Source organism: Columba livia, chromosome 2, assembly GCF_036013475.1.
Source record: "Columba livia isolate bColLiv1 breed racing homer chromosome 2, bColLiv1.pat.W.v2, whole genome shotgun sequence".
Classification (NCBI taxonomy): Eukaryota; Metazoa; Chordata; class Aves; order Columbiformes; family Columbidae; genus Columba; species Columba livia.
Genome location: NC_088603.1, coordinates 22,929,575 through 22,956,713, shown reverse-complemented (window position 1 = coordinate 22,956,713; position 27,139 = coordinate 22,929,575). Strand labels below are relative to the sequence as shown.

The window sequence follows — 27,139 nt, the reverse complement described above, 5'->3', positions numbered from 1 at the left end:
TTCACTTATCCAGTATTCAAAGACGTCAACTTTATTACCCAACTTCAGGAACTGGAAGAACACCAGAATGCTCTTTAATACTTTCCACATGCAATTTTCACAACATACATGGGTATATTATTGTACTCTGTTCTTGATGAAAAATAATCATGTGGCCTTAGATTCCATGGTTATGACTTTATCTTCCTAGCTCCACGTTTTTAGTTACAGTACTTGCCTAGAAAAAATGAATTCTCTATAGCTCGGTCTCCAAGGCCTCTTTAAAACTGTGTGGCAGGGACTCATAACACTCCATCCTCCCAGAAACACCTCAAAGACCCCAAAATCCTGAGTAACGAGTCCTTCCTGACCCATGGAAGATGGAGCGATGATCCCATACCACCAACCCTAAAATCAGAAAAACCAAGTCAGGATCCACTGAAATCCTGAAAACTTCAGTACAGCCTCTTGATTTTCTTTGATTTAGGATAAAATAATGTATGCTATAATCATAGTGTTTCCAGTCTACTGCATTTGAATAAAATTTGGCATCTGTAACATCTATTACTGGATTTCTTCTGGCACAATGACCTATGGGTCCTAACCTTCTAGCTCTGCAGACCAGCCACACCTGTGCACCACAGACATGTCCACCTCCATCTTCCTACTCAACCCTTCTGTGGTCCTCTGCATATCTCTGCTCTTCTTGGAAGTCCAGAGTTCTCCAAGACACTTTGTAGGCCTGAAAGTATGTCAGGGAGGTGGCAAAATCAGAATTAGTTCCTCATGTCTTGGACTGGAGAGGGCATATTTGGCTTCTTCACAACCTTTTCTTCTTTCCCAGACCTTGTGCAAAACATGGAAAGGAACATGTCCTGCAGAAAGTTGCTATAGCCACTCCAAGGACCTTCAGTTTCTCCACTATTCAAAAATTCTTTTAGAACAGTTGAAGTACAGACCATTAAAAACTAAGAGGAGACAGAGAGATGGAATTTTTCCTTGCAGCTATCACTGTTCCTTGCTCATTCCAATGTTATTACAATGAAAAGTTTAGACAAAATCTAGAAGGTACTTGGATAAATACTGGTGTGAAAGTCACTTAACATGAATGAAAAAAAAACACAAGATTCCCCCCAAAAACTTCCCAAACGATAAACAAAAAAACCACCCAGAATTGCCGATTCGTAGAAACACATACCTGTAGAAGGAACAAATTCATCTTGAAGTAAAATTTGAGTAGACCCACAAAGAGCAGAATAACGTTTCACAGTTATGCTCTGTGATCTTGCAAAACTACAATAGGGTGGATACCTTACGGAAGTATTTTATTTTGAGGTGCCCCCCGCCAATTCTGAGACCTCAAAGCTGTCCTTTCTGCTAGGAAACTTATATGGACAAAGTAACCCTTATAAACTGGTGCATTATTCAGAACAATTTAAATTCCTTTAGCAATAGCATTTACACTATGATGCTTAAACCAACCAGCAGAGTAACTTCAGTTGTCTTTGAGGGTCCATAATTCCCACAGGAAACACCCTGCTCTAACATAAGCGTTTAAAAGGGGTCTATGCCTGCAGAAAGGAACTCTTAAATTAACAGCTAATATAAATATTTGGATATTATCTGCTAATTTAGCCAAATCAGAGCTATCGTCAAGGACAGAGCAGCATTCATCTCCCTGCTCTTAATCAGCACACAGAAAACTTAAATCCTACTTTAGCCCAGAAGTTACTGCTGCAGTTGCCTCACAAATCTCTACTCTTTCTACCAAATATCCAGACTGTCCCAACCACAGCCAACTGCATTTATTCATGGAAAATAAAACTCTGAAACCACACATTCTGTAACTATTTCCTGAAGTAGAATTCTTCAAAATCTGGTTTTGATTCCTTCTCTGATGAAGACTTTTTCAAAATTTGATTACCTACATTCACCGGCCATGGGAGCAAAAAAATAAAAGGAAGGGTGGTGTAGATATTTTTTGCTACCTTCCCAAAGTAGAAGAGTTCCTGAGTTAAAGGGTAGATACAATTTATTTGGATATCCACAGGTTACTTTTGCAGAGACCAGAGCTGTTAACACATACTAGTATTGGCTGAGTTTTTGCATATAAATCTTATTTTCTTTGATGGTCATTGACATTTTCTCTTGATGTTCTGAGACTAAATGCTATGCCCAGTAACACTCCCCCTAGGCCTGTTCTGGTAAACACCACTGACCCAAATTCAGGCTCTCGTATAGCAGTGTCAGTGTTGCTCAGGTGTCCCTCTGTTGAACTTTGATGAAAAAGATTGTTTAGGGAGAGAAATCAATGTTCTTTCTTCTGAGAGACAATACTATCAAGGATGCTGAAGAAAGGCCCTGAGAACACGAAGAACACATTACAGTGATCAAAGTTAGAAAAACAAAAAACCGTAACCCAAACCCATAAGTACAGTCCCAACACAGCAAAACAGGCACACTTTCCTTGAAAAGCAGTAATTTGTTACTTATTCAGATGTCTCAGCAAGGAGTTTCCTCTGCTTATCTGATTTTTCAAGTCTAGTAATGCTACAATGCTGCAACTGAAAACGGATAGCCCATTCTGCTGTGGCCTGTGTGCTCCAAGACCTGGGAACAGACTAAGGAATAGCTGAAAAGTCTACTGAAGTGTCCCCAGGGGCAGCTTCAGTCACCTGAAGTCACCAGATATACACTCATTCTATGCTGTCATTTCACTTTCCAAGAATCTGAATTCAAACTTCCATACCATATGAGTTTGCATGTCAGCAGATAGTACTGAGAAAGCAGCTATTAACCTGCTGTTGTTGATCTTATTGTTTGCACTGAAACATTTTCTTGTAATATTCCACGTAACATTTCAACCTGTTGGTATTCTTTTATACAGTGTCTGACCACACTCTGACATTCCTAAAAGTTCTGAATAGTCTCAGGTTGTCATAACTTCCTACGTTACGAGTATCCTAAAATAAACAAGAGCTGACCATACAGCATTTGATCCGGACCACCACAGCCTTACCCCTGTATGAAATAATTTAGAGCCACCCCCCTTCTCACTCTCTTTTTTCCCTACAATAAAATAAAGACTGTAACTTTAAAGTTGATTTTTAGAGGACATTTACAATACTGCCTATTTGCCTTAGCACCATCTGACAGAGCATGCAGGGATACTTAGTGTGTCAGATGAAAACTTCCTTGTTTATTTTTGTTGGCCTGAGGCCATTTGAAAGTTTTCTTATTCACTGAAAGGGAGAGCAGGGAGAGGCAGAAGTGACGGCTGCTTGCATTTCAGTGCCACTTTTTCAGGGAAAATAGACCTTGTTGCAAATGCAGAGTCCATGACCACTAGAAGTAATAGCCATCCTTATTTTTTCAGTAACTGTTAAATTTGGACTGCTGATCATCAAGAAACTTTCTGGCCTTACATACACACAGTTGTAATTGAAACAAAGAAAATATGCTGGTACTAATTAAGTTCCCTGCTAACACTTGTCTCCCCTCCCAACTACCCACACAAGTTTTTTCAGCTCTATTATTATATGCATACGTATCTGAATTCTGAAGAACTATTTAGGCAATACAAATGTTTGCATGTCGTTTCCAACTCGTTACATACTCATCTGCATACAAACTGTAGTATTTTTGCTCAACACAGTCTATCTTAGAAATGAAAACACAGAAGATCGGAGGTGAAGCTTCATTTCAGATGTTTCCAGATTCTATTTCTTTGTCTAGAAAGAACACTTCCACTGAAGTGGGCGATAGTGGATCAAAACATCGTGATGAGTATTCGTGTGCATAGGAGACTGTACACTGCATTTCAACTTGTTGTGTCTGCATGGTTGCCTCCAAAATATCTAATTAATTGTCTGCCTGCTGACAGGTCAGCTAAGTCCCAGGAAGAAAAACCACTTATAATCTCTTCAATCAAAATTGCTCTTTTAAGGAAAAAAAGATTTCTAAAGTTGTTTCTTTCTACCTCCAATTTCTTGTAGTAAAATGAGGCTAACGACATCTCTGTACGTATCAAATGAGTTTTGACCATCCTGATGTGGAGATGAAGACCATGCAAATAGAATGAAATTTCTATTATTTTAGTAACAGGGGAAACTGCTGACCCACTCATAGACTTTTGTTAAAACTAGGAATTGACTCAGCTGTCACCATTTAGGGCTATTTCAGTTACAAGAGAACTTAAGCCCAATTACATGCTTTAGTTAATTTATTTTTATTTTCACTTTAAGCTATAAGTGTGATCTTCAGCCCAAAGATGCTGTGCTGCATTTTGCTCCTTCATTAAAATCCACTGAAAATGCAGAGAGTTTTAGAATGGCAGCTAAGGTCAGATCTATGCATATTAGAATGTATGACTGAAAAACATTTCTTTGAAAGTCACAAGTCCAGCAGAATGGTCCACATTTAATGTAAATATATTCTGGCACACAGCAATAGATGTCTATAGTATTTAATTCAAAATGTTTTGAGACAGAAAATCAAAGTGGATGGTGGGAGGACAATGTTTATTGCTGTGCTCCACCTCAAATGCAGAAATCTGAGGGAAGTACCGGAGCACTAGAGAACAGCAGCCAACTTTCTTTGAGTGGGGTGGGATGCAGAATTTAAGTTAACTCTTCTGCTTGTTGAATCTCCATGCTCGAGAAAAGTCCACAAGACAGATATGTCTCATTCCCTAATTTCCCCACACTGCTCGTCCATAGTGACAGTATCCTAAGACAACTGCTTGTTTCTAGGCCAAATTACTCATCTAAGGACAAAAGTGACTGCTATTCTGCTTAATTGCCTAATAATTGCCTAATATTCTTCTTTTCAAACATAAGGGTGTAGGCTCCCGTAAATCATGTGTGGCTTGAAAGAACTGTATTTTTCTTCAAACTTAATCTGCGCTGCTTTTGGCTCCAGACTCCATTTTCCTCATTTCTATCTGAAGATTTCTTTCTCATGCAATCAAACTTGCCATCAAGCTGAAGTTATGTTCTCAATATCAAGCCCCATCTAGACAACTACACACACCACTTAAACAACTTGCTGACTGACCATTGGCAATGAATTCAAGTTTCTTTCTGTAGTTTTTGGCAAGTAGCTTCAACAGATAAAATAATGGATTGCCGACAAAGTTCTTATTTCCAGTGAACCTGACATCTCTGCTCTACCTGCAATGCTCACCAGCCCTCACTTTAGAAAGGGCGAGGTCAGATGTGCAAACTATATATTCAAGGACTCTTGGAAGTTTTACACACCTTCAGCTCCCACTTCTTTAATAAGAAAAATTCTGGGAAATTCTTTGCCAAAAGCCCGTTGCTTCCTTTTCCTGCTTTTTAGTACCTAAGATATTAATCAGAAGCTGAAGCCTTCCCCAACTGAAGCAGAGGTCAGTGAAGAAAGAGGAACCAAGCTGCATTGGAGGCACCAGATGTTGACGCCAAATTACTTTAAACCCAGCAAACAGCCCTCAGCCTCTCAAAAGAAAGAGCATTACAAAGGGATTTCTACCTTGAAATGGTCACCACAGACACAAAACATCACAAGGTATAACAACATTCTGGACAGGTACACTTGACTTGTACAATGGAGTAATTATACCTATTTGCATCAGACTGCTACCTGTACAACACAGCACTGACTTCAACGGTATAAAAATTGTGGATAGAATTTCAAAACTGAAATAAAAAAATAGCTTTACTAGGAAAGACTGTTTGGGGAGAGAGGAAGGCAGAAAATAAACCTCAAAGGATGATAAGGATTCTTCTGCTACCATGGAGTAGGGAAGAAAGAGCATTTATCAGACACAAGGAATTCAGGGAAGCTCTAGCATAGCATTTGCATCAGAAACTGCAATAAAATAGAAAATGTGTAACACAGACTAATTAATTTAAAAGATTTAAAATTTAAGTTTAAAGGTAAACAATCTGCTACACGTAAACTTCCAATGTATTGTGTGGTTTTTGTTGTTGTTGTTTTTTCTACAAGAAAAATCTCATGGGTTTTGTGTCCTCTTTTTAAAGCTTAGGGCAAAGTTTTCTTTGAGGAAATCCAACAACTCAAGAAATTATGCCTTTAACTTTGTCATATATTCTCGTACTTACTATCAATATTTGTACCCACAATACTCATTCATTTTTGAGATATTAAGTACAGGAAAGTCCATTCCTAATAAATACTAACAAATATACTAGTAAGTACCATTTAAAGTTTCAATTAATACTTTTAATCAGAAACACATGTTCTATACAAATTTAAAAAGTAAGGAATACAATTTACAATCTTCAACTAAAATAGAAATTGTTTCCTCAGAAAACTCATCTCAAGAGCATTTAGTATGCTCCACAGATTACAGTACCTAACTGACAGAATAAATATAAGAAATTATCATAACACTCCTGGTAGCTATTTTTGATCTAGATTAAAATTTGTGAAATTACTGTCACTAAAAGGCATCCACACAACTATTTTCTTTTAATATCTCTCTTGCACTATAGAAATTGAAGACAGTATTTATCCCAGGTATGGTATTCTAAAGCATACCCTTCCCCCAGCCCAATAAATTAAGATAGAACAAAAGACTTCACTAAAATTTATGAGATATCATTAAACCATTTGAACAACTCTGTCCTCAAGGGAAGGCTTAATTAAAAGGTTTGGTGACTACATTTTTACATTAATGCCACGTGAAACTCACATTGTAGCAAGATCTGAACTTTGAATTTATGTGGTGTTTATCTGCCTGAGGATATCAAAAATCACATATAACATACCTTGGCAAAAAAGACTGTGAGGTGTGTTTCACTGCCAAGTATCCAAATGGGAAATTTTGGAGACTTCAAATATGAGCCAACCTAAAAAGTTGCAACAAAATCAGAAACACAAAGCAAATCCAGGAAACTCATCTAGCTACTGATCAAGTTAATGACAATTCAGTTAGCGAAGTCCCAGCTGCTCTGAAAACTGATATAAAATGTCCAATAAAATGACAAAATAGTGTGAAATACTGAGATTCTGATTTTGATCACTGATTCCTGTTTCACTTGGAAAACAACATAGCTTACGATAATTAACTGAAATGAGACATCAGTGAGAAAGTTGTAACAACAGCATGCCTTATCCCAACCTTGAAGACATGCTTCAAACTCTGCACAAGTAAGTACTCCTGTCCTTAACAATACTATAATCAGATGCTAAATGAGGTAGAAGTCCACCGGATTTATCAGCTGATTTTGGATTAATCCATTCAGAATCGACATTTATTTAATAAATGAAGGCTCAGTTAGTTACAGTCAATACACCAGCGCTTTGCAAACTGCATTATCCTCTTGATTGAAAAGGAAGCAAAGAACACCCAAAAGCCTTTTGAAATTAAGAGTATGAATGCTGTTTCAAAAGTAGTGTTTGTAAAGTACAAAATTTCTCAAATAAAAACCTTAAATCAAGAAATTCTGTGTCACAACAGGAAGAAACTATATGGACTAGGTTGCACTTCAGTCACAGATTTCACAGACGAATACATGGAGGAACTTTTAAATCTTGAATATACTATATTCAGAACACATTTACTTAATAGTAGTTTTACCATTTTTACTTATGGCGATTTATTTTAAATGGAAAGCAGTGATAGCATAAAAAAACCCCCACGCAGTGTTCAGAAGCCACTTTGGGACTTCACAGTTGCATAACTATCCACGTAACTTGCAATATGCTTTATTTTAGTAAAAACATAGTCTTCTAACTAGCTATATTACGTTGGTGCAACAAAGTTCTTATTCAAATATCATCAAACCACATTTACTCAATAAGATGCATTTAAAAATCTTGTCATATACCTGTTCTAAAATATTATTATTCACAGTTTTAATTTGAAGTTGAACAAACTTCGGAAGTTCTTTAACATCTCCAACTATACACAGTGTAGCTTTTAGTAACACTGTTAAAGACGCCCACAACATCTTAATGAAAGAAGCATTTTAAATGATGCAGAAATCAGCTTACCTTACAATATCTCAGGGATTCCATCAATGTCAAAAAGCCTACTGTTGCCTGCTTATGTATACCAAGAAGTTCTGTGCAAAACAAACCACAAAAATTATTAAAACAAAACAAACCCAAAACAACCTGCAAACCCTCTTTTAAGTCATTTTTTCTTAATTTGAAAATTGGTCAAGTAACAACAATTTTAGAAGTCATGCAGTTTCAGCAACAATGGTAAATCACCAAGTTATAGTCAGAAAACTACAAAGGTTTAATAATTTCCTCCTCTATAAAATAAGAAGACCCAAAGGCATGGTTTCAAAAGTTTCTGGGTTTATTAGTACATGAAGTAATTGTAATTTACACTAAAATTATTCTCAGAAAAATTTAAGAAAAACAGCTATCTTGAAGGGGAAAAAAAAGTATATATGCATACATGTACTTTTCTTTCCTTCCCTTTTTAATTTTTAAGACTTCCCTTGCTATATTTATCTTAATCATTTCACATTCTGAATAATAAAACATCATTTTGCAAATAACATTTTTGTTGGTAGGAAAGAAAGTATTAACTCAATTTGATTTTCTGTACTGACTTAATGTATCATGCAGCTCTCAAACACACAGCTGTCAAAAATAGTTGAAATACTTACATACAACAGATTGGAAAAACACTTACAGAGCCTTATTTGAGGCGCTCTAATTAAGAATGAGAAAGTACTTCAAAATTCAAGCTTAGAAACTAGTTATAAGTATTCGAAGCAGCTCTGGGCTTATACATCATCTGAACAGCGCAAGTACTATCCACTCGGAACAGCTCTGCTGAATCCCTAAACATTGTCTCAACAAAGAGCAGAACATACCTGATCCTGCAAATACACGTGGGAACATGTACCTCAGTCAATTTAACAAGATCTCTATGTCCTTTTTTCAGAGAACTTTCACTTTTGTATTTGAAAGTCCCTTCTAAAACACTAACTCTCAACTATATTTTTTAATATTGATCAGTCATGGACCTCAGAACCATAGCAAATAAAAGAAACTGTTCAAAATTTAAACTCTGCATTTCACTGCATTAAGCTCTGCATTTCACTGTAACTCCCAGCAGCAGACATGGTACGCCATGCTTCCTTCACCAGCTTCAAGATCACCTCACTGAATTTTGCAACAGTGTAGAACAGTTATTATAGTAATAGATTAACTTTATCCTCTACTGTTAAGCAAAAAACTACCCAACTCCAAAAAACCAAAACCCCCAAAACTTACAAACACTAGTTTGTTCACTGCCCTTGTGGCCTAGAAGTACAACTCTTTCCTTGGAGTTGTCAGCTATACCTATTTAAAGGCTTTATTTGCAGTGAATATTCCTTTGACTTGAAGCTGTGCTTTCAAGGATTAGGATTATCTTCAAACTTGCTTGGAATTAAAACATTTGGGGGTGCACAGATAATACTTTGCAGAACCCCGTTACCTCACTGACTTATAGCTGTGTTGCTGTAAATTGCTGTACACTGAGACAGTTCATCCTTTCTTTGAGCCAAGGGCAAGAGAGCTAGCCCAGTTAACAAAATAGTGAAGGATCCTTCAAGCTAGGGAATAGTTATTGTTCAGACAGATATTGTTCATTCATTCAGAAAGATATTGTTCATTTATATGTGCAATGAAGGGAAACGAATGGCAGAAATAAACAATAGTACATTAAAGAAATAATTGTAACACATCACAGGTATTTCTTAACCATTAACAAAAATCAGTGTAAAGTTCAGTCTGCTAAACAAGGGCTTCATATTCAGGACCTGATGCTTGGAACAGAACAGCAAAGTCACATATAAAATTTACTACTCAGAAAATAATCAGATTATTTAAGTATTTTGTTCCCCTGGCAGACAACTAGATGAGAACTCTGTCCGATAACTAGAGAGAGAGATGGGATCTCGGCTACAGCAGCAGATGTAGAGTCTGAATGTCCTGACAAGCCAGTAGTCAAGCTACAGAGATCATACATCTGAAACCTATTAGACCAACTTCAGCCTGTAGTCACTGGTCTGCCCATGTCTCCTTCAGAATTAGCCAACAGAGAAGACAGACGCAAAAGCAAAAATCACCCTCAGATGACTTATAAGGAAACAAAGGGAGACTAGCTGCCCTAAACCACAGTTTGTCCCTGTGAACATCCTCACCCCACAGAAAGAAAAAACACCTCTGGAAGAGATCTAGTAACACCAAAGATCATCTAAGAAAATGAATATGTATGCCTCTTGTCAGAAAGTTTCTCCTTTTTTCTTTTTTAAAAAAAGTATTTTTGCAAAGTACTCAAATGTCTAAAAACCAGTCTTTAAAAACCAGTCAGGCCCAAACTAATGATGGTTTTAAAATGTAATAACATGGTTACCAGCTGTATCCAAATACCACCACCTAGTGACAACATGAAACATCACAAAGCCTTGGCACTCAGAAAAAGCAACTACAGCATTATTTGTATTCATACTAAATTGCTACACTTCACCTAAGAATGACAGTCTTTTAAAAAGGAGAAAGAATATCTACCTCCCCATATCTTCCTACCATGAATAATTGTGGCAAGAGAAGAGATTAGAGTAAGAAGAAAGGTTTAAAGGGGGATATGTAGATAGTCGAAGAAGAGGGATCATTTCATTCATATTTGTATCAGTGGTGGCCAAGAGCAATTCCAGTTAGTAACTCCTGCCCTATTTGGAAAATACACAATACCATGAGAGTCGGAGCTCTGTGTATAATCTGCAAATTACCTGGTAATTCCTCAAGTTTGTAATTCGGTATGTTCTTGTCACTGATAAAATTACCGACATTCACATTGAAATGGCTATAAAATAATTTTAAAGATTTATTTATTAATTAAAATTGTGCGGCTAAACAGTTGAGCAAGAGGTAAAGTGGCCTTACACAACTTCTGAAAAAAAGGTGAGTGCCATTCTGAAAATTCAATTTAGTAATGTGTTTCCTTATGATAACAGTATCACCTATCTAGCATTTTTCCTGCTCCTGCCTTGAGACTGAATCTTCTCGCTATTGCTTCATTGCTGTCCCTGCAAATACGCCATGATCCACATCACATCCAGTGCTTTCTGCAGTTCTTCAGCACCACCTTTCCCTCATGCCCAGGGACACCTCTCCTGCCCTTCCCTTTCAGAAGTTCACCTACTGATTACACCTAATCACAGAAGTACCCAAAATCTCTTTCCATTATGTTTACGCATGGAAAAACCAAGCAGCACTGACAATCATCTCTGATGTCAAACCTACCAACTTGTAGTTGCTTGAACAGAGGAATTTAAGACAAGTGACCAGTAATCAAACCAGAATCACAGAATCTTAGAATCATTTTGGTTGGAAAAGACCCTCAGGATCACCGAGTCCAGCCATAATCTAACTCTGGCACTAAACCATGTCCCTAAGAACCTCATTTAAATGACTTTTAAACACCTCCAGGAATGTGACTCCACCACTTCCCTGAGCAGCCTGTTCCAAAAAAACATACATGAAGCCCACTTCAGAAAACAGTCAGCAAAAACCTTCAGTTGTTTCTATTTTGACAGCTGCAACCCTTCTGCATAAGAAACTCATAGCACTGGCAGAAAGGAAGCTGAAGATTAGAGGAAACGAGAGCCAGATATGGGAGAAATGATTGAAGGAGAAATAAAATTGAAGAAAATGGAGGGCTCCCAACAGCAGGTAAGTCCAATTACTCAACTGGTAAAAAACTAACAGGACACATAATACCAGATTCTTAAGATATACTAAAGATTATTTTGTGCTCCTCTTCTCCCCCCAAAGACAGACAGATGTTTCTATGGGAGTCCTGGTTAACGACTTTTAGGGCAGATTGACTGAGAACCAAAATGTGGAATATTACTGTGTGAAAAGAGAGTTCGGTATTCCCAGAAACAAGAAAAAGATCCAACTTCAATAACTAATGAATAAGGTCTACCAGAAAGATAACCTGAATGGGAATGGGAATGAACTGTGAGATTTCAAAAAAAAGATACATTAAACTGCAGAACATCAAATTATCCCAATGTAAAGGAAAGTGGCAAGAACAATTCAGACTGATCACAATCTAACAATTCAGATTGATAAATCATAATTAAATTTTCAAGAGAAAATTAAAAATGCTCAAGAGAACATACAGATAAATCCAACAAAACCCAATAAATTTCAGTTAGATGGGGGGATAAATGACAACGATGTTCTATACATGCAGCATGAATCAGGGCAGGAATTGACTGACAACATAAAAGAAAATGATACAAAGAAAATGCAAGTATTGAAAGCCATCTTTGCTTTAATTCACAGAAAGGTAAATGATGTTGTATACTCAAGAAGACTAATAATGAGACAGTGGTGCCAGCTGTGAAAAAAGAACAAAATTGGCTAAAATAACTGTAAATAAGACAGACATGTTTAAGCTTGCAGATCCTATGCAGCCTTTCAGTACTTAAAAGGGGCCTATAAGAAGGATGGGGACAGACTATTTAGCAGGGCCTGTTGCAACAGGACAAGGGGTAACGGTTTTAAACTAAAAGAGAGGAGATTCAGGCCAGACATGAGGAAGAAATTTTTTACAATGAGAGTTGTAAAACACTGGCCCAGGTTGCCCAGAGAGGTGGTAGATGCCCAGGCTGGGCTGGATGGGGCTCTGAGCAACCTGATCTGGTTGAAGATGTCCCTGCTCATTGCAGGGGGTTGGACTAGATGAGCTTTGAAGGTCCCTTCCAACCCAAACTATTCTACAATTCTAATGAAATTCACTATATAACACTTAAATAACTAGACGAAATAAGTCTGAACCATTGATGATTACATTACATATCAAAGATAAAGGAGGTATCAGAAGACTAGAAAAGATGAAACAGGGAACTTACCCTACAAGAAACAACAAAAAAGCCTAGTGGAAAAAAACCCAGGAGAAAGGATGATTTTAACCTCCAAAGGGTCTTGAAATGAATTAGTAATCAATTTGCATGCACTAGGGAGGACCAAAAAGAAAAAAAAGGCAGGCAGTACAGGCTCATCAATACTACACTGCAATAATCCAATCTAAAAACCTTGTATAAGAAGTCTATCAAATAGGGATGAGAAGAGTTACATATAATATCTAAAAGACATTCCGAGAAGTCTGATGCTAAAGTACAGCCTGTATGGAGTCATAATCGGGTGGAAGTCTAGAAAGTCTCAAAGGAGACTGTACCATTTGTTCATTATCAAACCAGAGCATTTCAATTCAGGTACTGCATGGATTTGTCTTGAACCTCAGTTCAAGTCAGTATTTTCAGTGATGACTTAGATGATGGAAAATCCTTGTAAAAAGCACGCTGATGAACCTGACATGGACTTCATAGCAGTGGGAGAGAGGATATGAACACTTTCAGAATTCAAAGCGTTCCTGCTTTTAGATCATCTTCTCTGTAAGATGAAATGCAATAAACACAAAAGGCCCCTAATCACCTCAGTGGCCTTCCACTGGACCTGCTCCACTATGTCAATGTATTTTTTGTGTATTTTCAGCCCAAAACTGAACACAGCACTAGAGATGTGGTTTCACAAGAGCCAGATAGAGGGAAAGAACCACCACTTCCAGCCACCTGCTGGCTGCCCTCCTCCCAACATAGCCCATGACACAGCTGGCCTTCTTTGCCAGACGGGCACACTGATAACTCATGTGCAACCCACTGCCCACAGCAACCTCGGGTCCTTTTCTACAAAGCTGCTTCCCAGCCAGCCACAGCTGCCCTGTGCTGTTGCACAGGCGTCTTCCATCCCAGATGCAGGATGCTCAATTTAGTTGGGTTCCCTTCAGTCCGTTTCTCTAACACAACGTGGCTGTTCTGAATTGTGCCCTGTCTCCAGTGTATTGACCAAGTTTCCTAACTTGCAGAGGCTGCCGTCCCTTCCATCATCCAGGCCATCAGGTACCTTATCATTTCAACTTGTAGCTGACAATCCTGCATTCACTGATCAAAGATTCAGTGCAAGTATGTTTTATTTCCATTTGAAGTCTGCTTAAATCAAAGGACAGTAAACAAGGAGACTTTGAAAACAGAAACAGAGCATACTCCAAACTGTAGGTCAGCATCTCACAGAATGTAAAAATTAAGAACAAGCATAAACTAGAATCAACTTACTCATTCCTGAACATTCTCTGTCTCCATCCCACACATTAGAAACAGCATGCCCCGTCAACAGGAGGTTAATCAAACTTTGGCTATATAACAGAAAGAAAGAGCCTATTAAAAGGGATATACAATTTATTTCTGAAAAAGTGGTTATCTCAACCAAATTAAGAAGTATTGTATTACCTAGACAGCTATGCAGACATTCCCTAACTATATTCCTTTAATTAGTGTGTATTTGTAATTCAGCAATGCTAATACGATCTCCATTTTTTCCATCAACAACTTGATATATGTAGTCCTGAATTTGAGAACTATTCCTCTAAAAATTCAGCAATAACAGAAGCATTTCCTCATAACTGATGCATTAAATGGAGTAAGCAGTGAAAAAGGCATGCTATATTAAGTGTAGGTTTTAGCTTTTATAAAGTTACAATTGAATCTTTGTCGTAATGTCAATAATTTCCTAAAAGAATGATCATTTACAGAAACATTAAAGAGTAGCCCACTCATCTAAGCGGTAGCAACCATATTTTGCAGCTTACCTTCCATGACCATAAACAGGATCTATCAATGGCTCAGTCGCATCTTCAATTTCGTTTTTTATGTTTTCAATACCCTGCAGAAAAAATTACAAATACTTTTGCTCTTTTAAGGAATGAATTGCAACACTTACAACAGAATGCAACAGCAAAACATAGGAGGCTGATGTTCTTATGTGAACTGATACCTAAACACAATTGTTTCTCTTGATAAGAGGTGGTAGGAATATAGAAGGGAGGATGTTTCCAAAACCTGACAACCACCCAGATAACAAAAAAAGACTGAGCATTTCAAGTTTTTACGCTGGAAATGTACTGCAACATGAAAGAAGATACCAATCCATTCACTTATCTAGATTTGACTTATTTTATTGGTTGAGTTCAGTGTTCACCTTTTACAGAAAAAAAGGTTACAGGATCAAACTTTCTCTTAACAAAGTAACAAACCAAACACACATACATAAAATATCAAACAATCCACAAACCTTTGTCAGTATTACAGAATATAGAAAGAGCAATACTCCAAATCTGTTTGTCCACACTGAATATTGATCCCAAACTGCAGCCTTTAGCTCAGGGAAGCTTTTGAATGCTCGTTTGCTAAAGACAAAAAACCCAACAGAACAGGAAAGTGTATTTAGATAAAACATTCGGATAGTGTCACAAAGCAAAACCAAGAATTATTAACACGTGACATGAAAATGTCCAAGTAAAAAGCAGAGTAAAACAAGTGTTACATATAGAATGACACAGCAGCTCTTCTGGAGTTACTGTAACTGCCACAGAGTCATTAGTATTTACTCATCAGAAGATAAATAATTGTGGGTACAAAAATGAACATAGTTTCTATATGCAAACACTAACTACGAAGTTACATACAGTTGTGAAAGAGTCAAGTGGCTTGAACCAGTAATTCTACAGAACAGTTACTGAAATGGCGAATAGAGTGTATGCCACCAATATGTTTGCATTATGTACTGTATGTTCTAAAAGACATTCAGTCCATAAACAGTGGAGAAAAACTTCCACTTAAGCAGGTAAGACTATCTTTCAGGCCTTCAGAGTAATTACTACTTTTCCCATGAATATTTGCTTTGCTTTTGTTAGACTCCAGCAAAACACAAAATGTTTAAAACCATGAGCGGTACATTAACATTTGGGAAACTAACTGGTTGTACAATAGGGTTGCTGCCTGGATGATATAGTAAGACCAGGTGATCATACATCGGAAAGAAAAAAGTAAAATAAAAACAGAGGAAAGGAAGAGATTCATCACGATTCCAGTGATTCCACTTTCTAATTCTTGGGATATTTAGAGCTAAATACTGCTTTTCAGAACACAAACATTAGTTCTTATTGAGTAATACAAACTAGATCACACTCTCTGCTTATCTTACACAAATTCAGGTATATTATTTACTTTTTGATTCCTTGGACACTTTCAGTAAGTCTTGTTTAAAAAAAGAAACAAACATCTGCAAAAATATATCCATTGATGGGTTTACTCTCACCAACACTTGAGATTTTTAAACTACATTATCAGTGGGGTATACAAGGCATAGGAGGCAAAGTCAGTTCTGAACCCCATCACTCAGCTTGCTCTGAAGGTGTATGCCAGAGCGTTCATTCTCATTGAGAAAAGACCGAAAAATAACTGAAGTGGGTACCACAAGTCCAAAGATCAAGGGGGTGAGGTAAAGTTAAAAAACCCTCTTTCTTCTTTCCTCATATGACAATGGGTTTAAAGAACAAACTGTAACTACTACTGATACAATAAGAAGCAATTCTTTCAGTTCTAATTAGTAACGTTTTCCACCTCAAGAGTTTTTTTGAATTCTGCTGCTTTTTATTTCCTCTTTGGGGATTTATTTGCATAATGGTTACAACTGTTCACTGTGCAAATAAAAGGCTGTTACCTTTACTCACTCGAACTGTAAGCTCTGTATATACACCACAAAAAGAAAATAGTGTTTAAAGTATGAACCAAAAATTCGTTCTTGTATCTGACACATTTTTATAAAGGTTTCTTACGCTGTCTCAAATAAAGAAAAATACTAGCTGACTTTTTTTTTTTTTCAGCGTATATAGTACAAGTATTTCAGATAGAATCACCTGTGAAGACTGTGCATAAAAAATTGAGGATTAACATCTTTATCTAAAATGTACCTCTCAATTAGCTGTGTTCATGTACTTGAAATGCACAAGTTATTTAGCCAATTTTGCACATTACAATGCTCCAGTTTTATTTTAAAGCCTAATGCTTATGCTCAAAATAATATTCCATTTTAAATGGCAAAATGCATAGGAAAACCACCAAAACCCCCAAACCAAAACTTGAAATTAAAGTTTAACCTGACGTGTAACACACAAAAAGCTCCCCAACACACCCCCTCCTTTCAGGGCTGTGGATGTTAGTGTAACTTCAAAATATTGTATTTTAAATGTTCCAACATATTACTTACTGAATTAATGCATGAAATCGCTCAAAGCCAAGCTCTTCGACAGCCAAGGCAGCTATACACAAGAGACACTTTTCAGCACTACACATAGCAAAAAAATGACACAAGATACACACAGCAAGCTACTATACTTTCAAGCTTTAATTAGATTCTCAATTTTTAATCCTCCCTTGACATTTAATTTTTTTAACTGATTAGTATAAACTAATTTAATGCAACATTAACATTCCACCATACAAATTAGTGAGAACATTTCTATTTTGACTAATCAAATTATTAAAAGCACAAAGCCACTCAAGTGCGTAGACTTGAAAATATTTGCCAAATACTAAGCTGTTGATTTTGTACAAAAAAGTGGCTGTCACAAAGTCATCAAGCATATGCATACTATAGATACAGTTTTGCAGGTCAACAAGAAATTCCTATTTCCTAGAAAAGCAAGCATGATTATTTGGATCATTTTATCAATGTAGGTAAGCTGTATTTTTTATTCAAATATACATTTCTGTTACTGAAATTCTAGGGATTTTTCCCCCTTTTTGTGCTTACTTATTACAAACAAGTTAGTAGAATTACTCTACACAGTGTTTTCTTTTAATAATGGACAAAAAGCCTTTTAAATAAGTTTCATGTCCAAAACAGAAAAAAAATACAGCATTAGTGTCTTCCCAAGTTCAACACAGGCTTTATACCTTTGTTCCCCCCACAACATTTCCAAATCAAGGAGATAAAATGAACTTTCTAATTCAAATTTTCTTCTACCAACAGGAAGTTACACTCACCACTGTGTAATTATCAAATTCTACAGGCATTCAAATAAGACTGCAGCAGTCTTTAGTGCCCTCTATGTCCATAAGGACTTTATCTTTCTGCCAGTAGAATAATACACAAAACAGATAGATCTGCTTTCTGATAAAGGCCACTTAATGCTGGATATTTAAATAATGTCTGATCACCTAGCTACTGAATTTGACTGCATACAAGTCATTAAAGACCTGAAGCCATTAGGGCTAAGCCTACTTGTCAATGCTTCTCACAGGAATTCCAGAAAGGGCTTTCTATGCACTTTCCAATTGCATTTTGAAAGAAGCACTTGATTTGCCAACATGCAAATACAACATATCCTGCAGCGACAGAATACTTTTATTTTCTACTTCAGAAATAAGGCAGCAGTTCCCTTCAGAGTGCTAGTTTCTGCCTTCTGAAAAACTACACGGAATTGCTAAAATTAGGTTACCAAAAGCAAAACTAGACTTAGGAAAATGTATTTTTAAGAATATTTTTTTTTTAAATATGCAACCTTGAAACTAAATTGCAGAAAATGCTATGGAAACTAACCCTGCTCTAAGAACATAGGATTTTGTAAGCAGAAAGTTAGAGGGACTAAATCATATAAAGCAATCTTTGAACCTGGGAACTTGCACTACTACTGCCAATGCATGGCCAACAACAAGTCACTGGTATACACCACAAAAGCAGATGAAAAATGCTATTGCATTCAGTAAGTGTGTTCAAATCCACCTTTTGTTCACACAGCAGGATTACAGTTTCACTCTGTTACTACAAAACAGAGTAAAATGGCAAGAGAACTATTTGAAACAAAGGGAAAGAAGTAGAAATCTGAAAGAGAAGTGTAGCTCCGCACAGTCCAAACAGGGCTAAATAAAGACAGTGCTTAATAGAGAGGAAAAGAAAGAACAGCAATAGAACACGAGCTGTATGAGAAATACAATTGTATAAAAACTCTTTAAAACAATACTAGATCATGCTGTGTCTAATCATATTTCATGGTTTTATTACAAATATATTCCCATATGCAATTCCCAAATAGCAGTAGCCTGCCATGTGGAACTGTAGCTTTAATACTCCCTCACGCACATAACTCATCTCTTAAGACCTAGCAACTACGACAATGCCTGTTTCTATTTTTATTGATCACAGCAACCAAGCAAGAAATAAATGTATTCCTTTGCATTAGCAATAGCAGAACTCTGCATTATTAACAATACCTTCTTCTCCACATCTTTGTCCCAAGCCTAACCAGCCAAGGAGCTGGCTTATAATTAAATAGCAGGACAAAAAAAAAATCCCTAACAAATATATCTTGAATCAGGAAGTGTATTGCATTATACATACAAGACAAAATACTGTTTGAACTGTAGAGGATATACAAGAGGTATATCCACTGTCTAGTAGGGAACATAGGATATGGACAATGAAAGAGATTAACGTTGCTTATGACAAAAGCAGATTCTTCATGGTAAATGCATCCAGCTCTTCCTAAGCACATTCCATGGTATTAGTTATAAGTCAGGCAGAACTTGTAGACTTGTACAGAAATAGGAAAAATGTAGATATGTAGTAGAATGGATTAGTTTATCAAGTGTCAGTGTTGAGAGTAATTAATCAAGTGTGTGTTTAAAAAGACTTTCTGCTGAACATTTGCTGCAGTGAAGAGTTCTGTAGAATGAGGCAATATATTAATAAACAGGACAGTAAAAGCCTGTTGATAACTAGGCTCTGCTTCACTTTTTCTTCAAATGAAACTTTATAATATGAGCAAGAGCTTCGGATACAACTGGAAAATTCACAGGAATTAGGAGTTTCAGAGTTACAACTGTCTTACTATTAACTTGCAAAGGAAGATTTTTTTTTTAGTAGAAAAGTTGTCGATACAAGTTTCTGTAGAATGCTTTTTCTTAATAAAAAAAATGTGTTCACTTTTGAACACATAGGTGGTGAGCTTTTGTTTTTTTCAAATAAGTAACATTTAAATTATTACTGTTTAAGCCTTCTCAAGCACATGGAGCACTTGATCAAAGCAGATGAAGATGACTTGTAACATAAAGAGCTCCAGCACTACCAATTGCTATAGCTGACTGTGCATATATAAATCTACTTGCACAATTCCTACTTAGTAGTTGTGCCACAAACTGCCGAATAACACATCAGTTCCATCAACAGAAGGCACCTTCATAAGCATGTTTTCATGTGAAGAGTTTTTCATACTTCTTAATAAACACATTGGAACAAAAACTCAAAGAAAAAGCAGCTTATCTCCTGACACATTAGATATCTCCTATTAAAAGACTAATAAATAAACATCTCAGTGATCACATGTGCATAATAAATTTTCCATGTTGCTGGCTCCTCAGCAGTTAGATACGACCAGATGCCATATCTTAGTGCAATAGATGATGATCATCAGATCCTTGATGTCAGTAACTAATGAAGTAATCAAGACATCTGCAAAAAGCAGGTAAGTGAAAAATTCTAACCTACAAAAAAATGCTGCTTATCTGCTAGAAGGTGATTTGACTAAACTGTTTTGGTACTACACAGAATCAGACAAAGGGAAAAAGGCTACTTATCCATTACGGGATCCAGAACATTTTAGAACATATAAAACTTTGCAGAATTTCCTACAAAAACTCTTCTGAAATAAAGCAATGAGTGATACGTCAAAATATTCATCCAATGTTAGGAAGCATGTAGACTTTTCCAAATTAAAGACATGTGAGGTCCCAATAAATTTCAAAATTAAACTGAAAATATTAAGAGAATTGCCCAAATTCAAGAGAAACTCCAGTGACAGCACATTCCTTTCTAGAAAAAAAGAACAATGCCTCTAATTATCACAGACAAAAATTCACCTATTACTAACGGAATCACAAAGGCGAAAACCCCATCGGTATCATAATTAAAAGCAGTGGCCCCTGAAAAACAATGTAATACTTCACTAAGCAATGGGTAATTTAGTATAGAAATATATCTTACAAGTTTGCTCCTCTTGCCGACTAGATTCTGCAGGACTTTCAGAAATACTAGCCGTTTCTTCAGTTGTTTTTCCTCTTATCCACATTGCCAGAGAGTACGATTCAGAATTATCAGAGCAAGCCATTTCCAAAATATCACATAATGTATGACAGAGAAGGTTCTTCTGCTCCTCTTCTGAAAGATCAGAAACCTAGATGAGTTTGATTGCTGCTAATCAGTATCTTATACAAGTTACTGGTATCTTTTTTGTACCTTAATGTCATCTAAATAATTGAGTTTATTACTTTTATCTTATTAATTATTAATGTTAATTGCTATTTGACTATACTGGACCAAAAAATTATAAAGCTATCTTTAGAAAAATGTGGTTTAATCTGATTTCTAATCCATTCTCTTTCCTAATAATAGATTTCAATCAAATATTTCTAAAATACAGAAATACTACAGACAGGCAAAGACTTCACAAATGAGAGTTTTGAGGCAAATAGTGTACATACTACATGCCTGATAAAATGGCACAGAAGCACACTTGAACAAAAAGGAAGTGTAAAATATTTAGATACTAGGATATGCTTTACAAATAATTAAAGCAGAAAAAAATAAAGAGAAGAAAAAGAGGTCTCAGTACCTGGACAATCTCTCCAAGTAGAACTTTCACTGGTAAAAAGCCTCTTCAAAAGGAATGCCTTTGTTATCAAAGCAAAAATAATATTAAAATACAAGACAACACCAACTTTTACATTATGTCCCAAGCTCTATACCAAAGCATTTTTGCACATTATTAGAAGAGTTTCAAGCTGCTCATTGTTCTGTGAGAGATCCTGAGCCTACAATCTTTACTGATTTTTCCCATTTAAACTAACTACAAAGGTGGCCTCATACCTACATTCAACATTATTGAGTTTGAACCTCAAGTACCCTTCAAATACACACAGTGCATATTTATATGAACATCTCCAGACTCACAGGACTGCAGTAGGAGGCACAAATATTTTGCAGTAATACTGATGAGTAGTACAAGGCAACTCGCGTCACTCAGACAAACCCCTTTAGTAGTTAAAAAGCTCATCTCATTTTAACAACTCGAAGTCACAATACATGTCCTAATTCACAGATCAGATCAAAGAACACCTATGCATCTCCATGTCCCTGCTTTCTTTTCCATCAAGACTAATGTTTCAATTAAAAAAAAAAAAAAAAGAAAAAGCAAAAGCTGTGTTCTAAATTACAGAGAAGGAACAATGAAAGAACAAATTTTGGGAAGCGGACTCTTGGTCTTTCTAACTACTCTATAAGATGCTGTTTCAGGTATTTGTATACCTGCTTCAACTTTCCATTCCTCCCTGACAGACTCACCCTGGTCTCCTGTCACAGATATTGCACACATCTTTTTTAGCAATTCACAGCAGCAGTAGGCACTGCAAGATTTGTTTGATCCCGTCTTCCTTCCCCAGCTGAAACTGGGCTTACAAACATGCTTTAAATACATAATTCCAAGGAAGATGAACTACGTACAAATCTGGGAAAACACTGCCAATAAGAACACTTATAATGTTAAAGACTTGGCATGCCCTTTAAGGAGCTGGCTGGTCCTTGTCTTTACTCTCTCCACTTCCTCCAAATAAAAGACTTGTAATTCTAACATCAGAGACCAGACACGCTACATCTGGTTTTAAGACCTCAGGACCAGGCAGAGCCATGTTAAAGAGTGCAACTCATAATAAAACACTTTTCTGTTGATTGTTTACAACCTAAACAAGTGGTGCTCCTGTGGTACAAGTTTTTTGGTGGGATCAAGGTTCAGTGTGTCCTGAAGTAACCATAACAGAGGTTTTATGGAGTAAGAAAACCAAAAAAGCACAATCGCAGTTGGTTGAGTGTATCTGAAACACAAGTGAAATCCTAAGCATGTATCCAGAATAAAATACATTCACCTGACATAATTCAATTATTCTGCTAAGCAGGACTTTGAAAGTAAAACATTTCTCCTTTTCTTCCATAGCAAACCTTGTTAGGTTTGAAAATCGATTACTTCAAATATTTCTAATACAGTTTGCTAAAGCAGCCATTGTGACACACACATTACCTTTCTTCAGGACAGGGAATTTGAGAGATGAGAAAGGATTAGGATTTAATCTCTACCTGTTCTTTTACTTGTCTGCTTTATCCTGATTCCTCACTTTAAAGTTACCTCTGCTTGGATCAACCTGCTGCACTTCCTCAAACAAATTCAATTCTGCAAAAGTGTTGTTCAAGATCCGCCAATCTCTGCCTTTTAACTGAGATTTTATCTCCTCCACACTACAATTATGGAATCAAAATACAATTGATCTGCAGTTTTGAAAATATTTTAGTTCCACATATATAAATAACACATTTTGGGCTTACTGTTTTTAAACCATTCCTATAATAAATGCATCTTACCTGTACAGGTGCAATCACTGCACAAGGGCCACCTTCAAACTGTTCTAATGCAGTTGATTCAGATTCACTAAAGACAAATCCTGTCAAATAAAAAAAAAAAGACTATATTTGGTGAAATACGTAAACAAGCACGTTTATGTATACTCCTTTCCTAACAAATGACACCTGACTCATTCGCCTTTAAAGTTCTCATAAGTTTTCAACTCTTTTTCCCCTGATAATGCAACAGAACATGGTTAAATTATCTGAAGAAAAAAAGTCATGAACACAGGTGAGAGCACAGAAATGAATCATTTATCTCAGCAATGAAATCAGGACCAAGAGGGCCAACAGCTAGGGTTTTAAACAAGAGGATTTTTAACAGTAAAACTGTCACTAGTGCACACGTGGCTGGATATGTAAACCACAGTTTTTCTTTTATTATGGTTTATTTCTTACAAATCAATTAAAATTTGCTTGTAAATGATAATATTTTGTCTCACATATGTAAATAAAAAAACCCGTTTTGGATCTTCCCTGAAGATGCATAATATATTTCTGTTCCCTATGAAGGGTAGAGTATACCTCTCACTGATCTCATTTTTGGCCTATCAGTGTTTCTTATTAAGACTGAAATATGCTGAGTAATTCAAATATTCACTTGTAACCACTGAAGCAAGCCTCTTCATGGTGTTCTTTCACAGAAGACACACCATACTTACTGAGATGCAAGATCACCTACTTCCTCCCTCCATCTTTAACGTATTTATTTGTATTTCAGAATTGTCTTACAGTCACCTAACAGAACAAATGCTGGAGCAATTACTACAAAATTGTTACTGCCTTGCCCTTAAACTTGTCTTCAAGACAGAATGATTCATAGCTTGCACTTCTCATAGAAAAATGCATATACACAATTACCTGGATGAAGCTGACACGTGGCAACTTACAGTAAGTGATATTTTGCATCATTCTTTTAAGTGCTGATAAGATTGTGCTGAAGTGACTCTACTTCAGTGTAATCTAGAAACCATGCAACTGTAGTCAGCAACTAACCAGCAAGCACAAGCAAGAGAGGGCAGGAGAAAGGGGATACACATGCATATTTTCACAGCAGTGTCAGCCTCAGCAGAAATAATATTCAACTCTGCTTTTCCACAATTTCTGCTGTTGTGTATCATTACATGCTGCCATATCAAAAGCGTTCCTCACCTCTGGATGTGAATTTGAACCAGGAAAATGCCTCCCCCCACTGTGCATGACAGGGACACGATCCCAAGCAGCACAGGAGAGGACGACTGCATGTTTTGTAGGCCATATTTCATCAAAGAAATGACAGCTGTTCAACAATGTGATATCTTTTTAAGATGGATCAATGAAGCCATAGTTTATTAAAAAATGGGTTTTGCACTGTATCTGAGAGAAGGCTCCTTTTTTTTTAACTGAATGAGCAAATGTGCATGACAAAGATGCATTTTATACCCAAAATCCAGATGCACGCCAGCATACATACTCAGATCTGGCTTCACCTAATGTAGCAACAAAGCCCCACTAATCCATACTTCAACTAAAGTTTGCACTAGGGTCATTTAACTGGCCTGTTAACATGCCCTGATATGAAATATCATCAGTCCTTTAAGCTTTCTGAATTAGTTTGTGTAGGTCTATCATATTAAAAGGTAACTCTTTCTCTATTTTGAAGCATTACTGCATGCCATCTAAGCACACTGCAACAACAGGGGTTTTTTAGTTGTTTTAATGATTTAGTCACTGCAGAAAAACAACATACTTGGATGTAGCACCATTATACCAGACTTAAGAAATCTTGAATTTGTTTCACATTCTTCAGGCTTCTTATAGAAAACATGAATTTTCTCAGCTTAACCCTGCCCTATTTTTCAAAATTGCTTCCTAAAAATAAAGAAAATAGAGTGTGATACGCCAGAGTGATAGGAAATTTGTGACAGAAAATTCAAAATCAATATTACACAGAATTTGACAGAGTATAACCACAGGAAAAAACCATATATAATACCTAAAGGAAAATTTCATTTCTTTTTACCTAAATGCTGCTTAATGCTTAATAAACATCAAGGTTTTAAAAGCTGCTAAGCAAAAGAATGGGTTTCTGGGATTTTGGTCTTGCACTCTTTTCTAAAACTACAAAATCCGAAGTCAGCTCAGGTAAAATTTCAGAAACTAGCAGTCCGAAGTCCAGATGGGTCCAAGTCCACCTCAGCATGCAATTGCACCTACTTAACCTTTTTTGCCCTCCACAAAATCTGCATCTTGGGCCAATCTCTATAAATACCCATCAACCCCATAGTCTTCATTATGATTGATAGGTACGGCCTGGCCACTCTCTAAGTGACCAACTGAGACTAGCAGCTCTGATCCAAGCTAAACTACACTTACTCTCGCTCTTAACCAGTCATATCTGTCACACAGCTTTTTTTAGTCAAGATAAAATTTTAAGAACAAAATAGATGTAATGCAGCCAAAATATTTTTTCATTAATCTGCCTGCCATTTGTCCACGAGTGTAATTATTATCATTTACCTATCAGAAATATAAAATAGTATAATTATCATTCATCTTCCTTGTCACTTATAATGCTATTAAATGCTCTATTTAGCTCATTTTTTTCAACATTACTACTGCTCTACTGCTTTAACCTTTCTGGCTGCGGAGGGGGAGCGGGGATGGGGGGAAGTAGATCTAGATTCCTGTTGGTAATCAGTGTATTGCCCAATATTTGGAGCTATGGTGACAATGACATTCCCAAACCTGTCTTTATATCCTTTGTCCACCATTAATCACACAACGCGAAGTTTTATTCTCCTTATTTCCCCAAACCTTAGCATTTACCAAGGCCCAAGTTTCTTTTCGTACACCTAATTCTTAGCTTTTCTACAGTTTGCCAAAATGAACGTATGACTTAATTACCTGCTCTTGTATTTCATTAATATACCACATCCTGGCCCAAGGCACCACAAAACCCATTCATTTTTCTATTATGTCAACCTCACCTCTTTCCTGCATCTTTTAATCATTTTCCTATTTTTAAAAAAATACCTTCTTTTTTTACATCTACGACACTCTAGACATTAGTAACACTGCCAGTTTACAAAGGATGCTGTATACCTGCAGTGTTTTTACTACGCAAAAAGCAATTCTAGCTGAATGAAAGAGACAAGGGGAGTAGCTAAAGAGCACACAACATTAACCACACCAGGATAAAAACTTGCTCTATCTCTGATCCAATCTAGCTACAACGATGCTGCACTATTCATTTTTTCTCCTGTTCTCTGCTGAGCTGGCCTCTCACCACCGAATTGCACTTCTTTTTTCTTTTGGGATACAAGAACTGTCTGACAGAAACACTAGAATAATCCACTATTACCCAAGTACGTAATTTACAAGATGTCTTAATGTTTCATCCTCTCTCCAGAGCTGGGTGTAGAATGATAGACACATTTTGCGTGCGGCTTCAGGTTTTCAAAGTGCATTTTTATAGTAAAATGAAACTTCTGAAATTTTCTGTGTGAAAAGAAAAACGAAAGAAAACCCCACTTTTTCCCGCACACAAAAAGAAAGGAGCATTTACTACAGCAATACCGCAACAAAACTCCACTTAACAGGTTGTGGATAAAGAGCCAGGAAGTCCTGGAAGGGTTTGAGGAAAGTATCCAAATTACCTGGTAGGCTACCGCTAAATTGGGCAAAAAGCTCCCAGAAAACAAGGTAAGATTCCAACGTGTCTGCCTTTTTTCACATCTCTATAAAACAAAACAGCTCTGTGAAACTTCTGAATTTTGCCTGAAACTTCTGAATCCGTACCCTGGTAAAAACC

The 27,139-nt window shown here is 36.6% G+C and overlaps 1 protein-coding gene across 3 annotated transcripts in view; it reads right to left on the bottom strand.

Moving 5' to 3' along the window:
- Positions 1-27,139, bottom strand: part of MINDY3 (MINDY lysine 48 deubiquitinase 3) — a 55,057-nt gene that overhangs the window by 23,747 nt on the left and 4,171 nt on the right. Inside the window, exons 2-11 of one of the 3 annotated variants that reach the window (XM_065050918.1) lie at positions 25,076-25,197; positions 23,308-23,387; positions 21,512-21,569; positions 20,884-21,057; positions 17,110-17,161; positions 15,133-15,247; positions 14,651-14,724; positions 14,118-14,197; positions 7,981-8,051; positions 6,753-6,833 (exon numbers count right to left, since the gene is read on the bottom strand). In XM_065050918.1, coding sequence (XP_064906990.1) covers positions 6,753-6,833; positions 7,981-8,051; positions 14,118-14,197; positions 14,651-14,724; positions 15,133-15,247; positions 17,110-17,161; positions 20,884-21,057; positions 21,512-21,569; positions 23,308-23,387; positions 25,076-25,091 — 801 coding nt within the window. In that variant the 5' untranslated portion in view covers positions 25,092-25,197. Of the gene's footprint in view, positions 1-6,752; positions 6,834-7,980; positions 8,052-14,117; positions 14,198-14,650; positions 14,725-15,132; positions 15,248-17,109; positions 17,162-20,883; positions 21,074-21,511; positions 21,570-23,307; positions 23,388-25,075; positions 25,198-27,139 lie in introns of all 3 variants that reach the window. The other 2 variants (XM_065050917.1, XM_065050919.1) reach the window with 2 other exon arrangements.